This window comes from Bison bison, unplaced genomic scaffold, assembly GCF_000754665.1.
Source record: "Bison bison bison isolate TAMUID 2011002044 unplaced genomic scaffold, Bison_UMD1.0 scf7180017864092, whole genome shotgun sequence".
In the NCBI taxonomy this organism is placed as follows: domain Eukaryota; kingdom Metazoa; phylum Chordata; class Mammalia; order Artiodactyla; family Bovidae; genus Bison; species Bison bison.
Window position 1 is genome coordinate 3,630,005 of NW_011494664.1, and position 6,093 is coordinate 3,636,097.

Sequence of the window (6,093 nt, forward strand, 5' to 3'; positions counted from 1 at the left end):
CTCTAGTAGTAGAAGTTTTCCTGCATCAACTGAGTCCAGTTATGTTCCAGTCATTGGTATGAGCTCTGTCTGAGCCATACAGTGTCAGTATGACTGGCTTTTGTTCCAAATCCTCTCCTTCCAGGCAAAACAAGACTTTTGAAATACCCAGTTCTCTCCCTCTTTTATTTCCATCACACTGATTACCTATCTTTTATCACTGTGTTCTTTGGCACATCAGTAGAGGGAGTTGTATGGCAGTTTCCTCTATGATTATGGAGTCTTGTAACGGCAGAGGTCCCTGGGTCTTTGCTTTCATGTCTGTGGCTCTTAGCACAGCACTGGACACATAGGAGAATCCACTATCAGATGCAAAATTGAATTAGGAAACTTCACTCTGTTTCACTTCTGTTTGCTAAACTTATTATTCATTATTTCAATAAAATTGTCTTCCTTGTCATCCCTGACAATAAACAAGAGTGTTTGGGAAAATGGTAGAAAGAAAAATCAGCTTCATGAATTAAACACCTACTTTCTGCTGGCCATTGTATTTGGATACTTTATATAGTAATTTATTACATCTTTCTAAAGCCTTTGTGATGGAGTGATTATTCTTCCACCCTACACCAAGAAACAGAGGTCTTAGATTGTAGGCAACCTGTGTCTGAGGCCATAGAGCAAGGTAATAGTAGTAGGAATATAACTCCCTTCTACTCCGCTCCCACCTGCAATTTCAGCTTGGATGGAATGCCGTTGCCACATGCTCCCACAGCAAGGCCCTTTTTCCATCCTGCACCTATGACATCATATGCGATTGCTTACTGTCTTCTACCCTACCCAGTAGACATAAGAATGATGCTTAATTGTCTTATTATATTTGGTTATATTGGATTATGTTGTACAATGTCTAACACACAGTAGGATCTAATAATAAATATTTGTTGAACAAATGAGTAAGAATCCCAAATACTGTGCTCTGTGTTAAAACAAAAGAACTCAATATTTTCATGTATTATATCTTAGACGGTCATCATCCTTTATTTCAGACACTGAAACACTAAAGAGCCTTAAAAGTTTAGAGATCAGCCAGGATCATCAAGCCACGGGCCCACAACCAACCTTCACTTCCTGGCTTCCCAGTTCCTACCATTCTCTCTCTTTAGCTGTCACTGTCAATCACTTACAGTTTCAAAATAACAGCAATTTTGATGTGGAATGGAGGGAGAAAAGAGCCACTGTTGCTGATGCCTTGGCCCATTCCCCCTCTCTCTGAAGAACAGAGTTTATAGGGCACCCATGACACAGCCTTCCCTAGGAGGTAATGTACACATTGACTGAGAATATTGTTCTGGAATTAGAGGGTTCAAATTTAAGCTTTTGGTTCTGCCAATGACTAATTATGTGACATTTGAACAAATTCATTTTTTTCTCCAAGCCTCAATTTCCCTGTCTGTAAAACAGGAATAAAAAAACATTTACTTCATAGAGTTGTTAGGATTAAATGAGATAATACATTAGAAGTACCCACACAATGTTTTTACATTGAAAACATTCAATCCCAGCTAGTAATAGTAGGAGGAGGAGGAGGCGGAGGCATGCTACAAGCCCACAACACCCCATTTTCTTCCCAGTAGCAGCAAGAACAGAATCTGTGAGTATTCTGCCCACAGAATTGCTATTTCAGAGTCCTGTCTCCCATAAAGTCATAGATTTATTCATTTTGCTGTACAGTAGAAATTAACACAACATTGTAAAGCAACTATACTCCAATAAAAATTAATTTAAAAAGAAAAATTTTTTAAATATTTTTATAAAAAAAGAAGTACATTTAGCCAGTGAACCAATGATGCTGATGGAATGAATGACTCGGTTGTTTCATTTTGTTAACAAGTTGACACATGACATTAGTCTTTGAGAAATAACTTTATAATGTTGTTGTTTATTGCTTGCTGCAATAACATTATCTCAGACAATAGGTACAGAAGAATCTGTTTACTGTGTTCTTTTCAGAAAATGAAATTCACCACAGGACAGCTAGGAAATAGGTAAGTTGATCTTCCTCTCTGTTCTCAGAAACCTGGAAAGAAAAAACAGTATCTTGTGCAGCAAAGGAATATGAAATGATAGAAAGCCATATATGTGCCTAGATATCCCATAAAAAAACTCTTAGTGGTAACTATGTTTTTCCTTTTGCAGATCCAAACCTGCCCTCTGGCCAGGTGGCGGGGAGGCAGGGGGCGGTGTTGAGGTCTCTGTTTCCCGACATTGAACATCATGCTATATCTATTCAACCTTTTGTTCCTAAAGTCTGTGAGTAAGTCTTTCAGAAACTGCAGGGGAAAAGGGGTCCTTTATATACCTTTTTGAAATTACAAACATATCACTTTTCTTTTATGTAAATCCTGCAGTAAGGCTCTTAGAACAAGTTACTGAGGCCTGTCTGCCCATCCCAGCCCCCTCCTCCCCCTGTGAACTTTCATATTAATAGATTCTTTGCCTTTCTTTTCTGGTCCAGACATCTGAGTGCAGTGGCAGGAAGGCAGAAGAGTGGATGTCTTTATATTCAGAAAACTGTTGGGGCAGTAAGGCAGTGCTAACACAAACACAGTAGGGCCATCCCAGCCATCAAGAGTGACTGACACCCAGAGACACATTACAGCACCAGTACTGGGGTTTGTTAGTGCAAGGCCAGGGGGATAAACCAGAAATGTTAGTGCAAGGCCTAGGGGATGAACTAGAAATCAACAGTGAAACATGAGAGGGGAAAAGCAAAAATAACCAAGGAAGTTAACAATACATTTAGCCTTTGATTGAGATAGAAGGCATTACCTTAGGTGGGTTTTACTTGATGTTTTTCAAGCAGCCTGACTTTTGGCTGCCAATTTTGGACTCTGAGAGAGAAAAAATAGAAATAAAAACATACAGAAAATTTTTGAGAAACCTCCATACTGTTTTCCCACAGTGGCTGCACCAATTTACATTCCCACCAACAGTGTACAAGGGTTTCCAAACACTAAAAATAGAACTGCCTTATGACCCAGACATATAAATCAAAAAACCCCCACTAATTTGAAAAGATACATGCAGCCCAGGGACTTCCCTGGTGGCCCAGTGACTAAAACTCTGCAATTCCAATTCAGGGGCGCTGGGTTCAATCCCTGGTCAGGGAAGTAGGCCCCACATGCCACAGCTAAGACCCAGTGCAACCAAATAAGTAAATAAATAAAATTTTTAATGAAAAGATTCATGTAGACCAATGTTCCTAGTAGCATTATTTATAATTGTCAAAATATGGAAGCAACCTTAAATGTCCATCAACAGATGAGCGGATAAAGAAGATGTGGTGTGTATGCACAATGGAATATTACTCAGACATAAAAAGGGATGAAATTTTGCCATTTGCAACAACGTGGATGGACTTGGAGGGAGACGTTGCAAGGAGGAAGCAGGGTCCTGTGGGGAGTTCCATTTTCTTTGTTGGACCAGGAATACTAGTTGAATTCCAGAGAAAAGAGCTGGAAATACCTCCTCCTTGAAGCAGGCCTCAGGCTCCTGGGCTTTGCAGCACTTCTCCACCACATTCGTGAAATCCGCCAGCAACGACCACAGTTCCTCCCCTGCAAGTTCAGGCTTCAGTTTCACTAAGTTGACAAGAAACCTGTGACCCAATGATGTCAAACAGAATCAATTAACAGTTTCTTTCTGGAACCCCTCTTCTCCAAAAGGCTTGTTATAGAATTATATCTTTGAAATCTCCATTTAGGTGAATGTAAAAAGTTAAAATATTCTACTTTTGAAAGAGGTCCTGAAACCTTTCTGCTAAACACATGGGATGGATTCCATGATGACATTCTTTGGAGGCTTATGTAATTATGGACAAAATTGTATAAAATGTGGGAACATATAGTAAGTCTCACTCCAGTACTCTTGCCTGGAAAATCCCATGGGTGGAGGAGCCTGCTGGGCTGCAGTCCATGGGGTCGCAAAGAGTCAGACATGACTGAGCAACTTCATTTTCACTTTTCACTTTCATGCATTGGAGAAGGAAATGGCAACCCACTCCAGTGTTCTTGCCTGGAGAATCCCAGGGACAGGGGAGTCTGGTGGGCTGCTGTCTATGGGTTCACACAGAGTCAGACACGACTGAAGCGACTTAGCAGCAGCAGCAGCAGCAGCATAGTAAGTCTTCACTGTGCACAATATTGTAGAATATGTAACTTTTGATATTTCTAGAAAATTCACTTCAAAGCAGTCTCTCTTCCTTAGTAACTGAATTCTGTTTCCACTTCACTTGATACAGACACTGCCTACCTCCTCCCCAAAATCTGCTCCTTTGCATTTATAGCATTGCCTGAGAAAACAAAAGCCAAATCCTTATCCCTTTTGGGCCTCTCATATCTTCAAACATTAAGAGAGATTCTTGGAGCAAGCATCTATGACATTCTCTCAAGAAAATCTGATTCATTATGAACCTCCTATGAGCCTTTTTATAGCCTCCCTCACTCACGTTTCCAAATCACAGTCTGGACACTCCAAATCTCTAGCAAAGGAAAAGACTGAGTTTTATAACTAGACAAACTGGACAGTTTGACAGAAGGAACAGGATTATAACATCAAGATCACACATCCATTACAATAAAACTTCTCATTAAAACGTGATGTGTCTTCAGCCTGAAGAAAATGATGAACAGAAGAGAAGGTTGGTACCTGTCTTTTTTCCTCTGGAGTTCCTCGTTATGAGCCTGACACAAGTCTGCGTGAAAGGTAAATAACCCTTGAGAGGTAGATGGAGGTACGTATGTTTTATCAGCTTCCAAGCTCTCAAAGCAGGACCTTCTGAAGGCAAAATTTGTTTTACAACAGTGGTCCACAGCAGGGTTGATATTTCGATTTTCATTTATTCCACATAACTCTCCAAGAACTAAATCCACCTGTACCAATGAAAGTTGCAATGGAGTTTTGAAATATGGTAGATGAATTGTTAGTTTGTTCTAATATCACTGTCAACTCAGAAAAGCTTCTGCAATCATAATATGACGCTATGCACAAAAGAAAAAAAAATAGAGCCTGAGGTACTAAATGGCATTATAACAAAAATTCAAACCATAGTAATTTAAATTCATGTAGATTAAGCTTAATGTATATACAAATTTGTGACTTCGAGCTGAGAGCTGCAAACAGCTAACCGAAAGCATCAGCAGGACACAGTGACCCTTAGATTTAGTCCCCTCCTGGGATCCCCCACATATGGGCCACCCCAGACCTAAAGAGATATGCCCAACCCAAACTGGACTGGAAGCAGCAATTCTCTTACTGACATGGTGGGACAAGGAGAATTTATAGTGTTGTTTAAAATTATGAAGTTTTCTCCGTCATCCTGAAACAATACTATGATTCCAAGTCATTTGCTCTAACAAATTACTTCTAGTGTAAATAAGAAATGGGACTTGACTGTTGGTCCAGTAGTTAAGAGTCTGCTTGTCAATGCACAGGACACGGGTTTGATCCCTGGTCCTGGAACTAAGATCCCACATGCTGCAGGGCAACTAAGCCCATGCATACCAACTGAAGCCCATGCTTTACAACCCCTGCTCTGTGAAAACATAAGCCACCACAATGAGAAGCCCATACACCACAATTGGAGAGTGGCCCCCACTCACTGCAAGTAGAGAAAGCTCACATGCAGCAACAAAGCCTCAGTGCAGTCAAAAAAAAAGAAGTAAGAAAGATGATCTGGAGACCCCCAACCAACTATTCAAGACACTCTCTTTAGTTCTTCAGGATTTTGACACAGATAGCTAAAAATAAAACTTGATATTCCTTGCTTAACAATGTTAAAAATAATGGAGAGAGGAAGACAGACAATCACTTATAAATCAATGAATGCAGGTATCCTTTTTTTTTTCTTTTTAGGAACAGTCAGGTATGTTGGCCAGGCTCACCAAATTATCAACGCAGGCAAACTCTTCGCTCAGGGTACAGCAGGTGGTCAAAGCCATCACCATTTCCTTGCCAAGAAAGGTCAGTTCTTCAGTGGAGAGCTGGGGGACTAGCTTCGTGAGATTGATGAGGTAGCTGAAAGAGCATATGTCTGATCTGAACAAAAGCAGAAGC

General features: G+C 40.3%; 1 protein-coding gene across 1 annotated transcript in view; it reads right to left on the reverse strand.

Moving 5' to 3' along the window:
• Positions 1–1,889: 1,889 nt before the first annotated feature.
• The window catches only part of AFM (afamin), a 20,851-nt gene continuing 16,647 nt past the window's right edge, over positions 1,890–6,093 (reverse strand). Inside the window, exons 11-15 of the mRNA XM_010838189.1 lie at positions 5,922–6,054; positions 4,687–4,910; positions 3,505–3,637; positions 2,809–2,870; positions 1,890–2,056 (exon numbers count right to left, since the gene is read on the reverse strand). Coding sequence (XP_010836491.1) covers positions 2,835–2,870; positions 3,505–3,637; positions 4,687–4,910; positions 5,922–6,054 — 526 coding nt within the window. The 3' untranslated portion in view covers positions 1,890–2,056; positions 2,809–2,834. The remainder of the gene's footprint in view (positions 2,057–2,808; positions 2,871–3,504; positions 3,638–4,686; positions 4,911–5,921; positions 6,055–6,093) is intronic.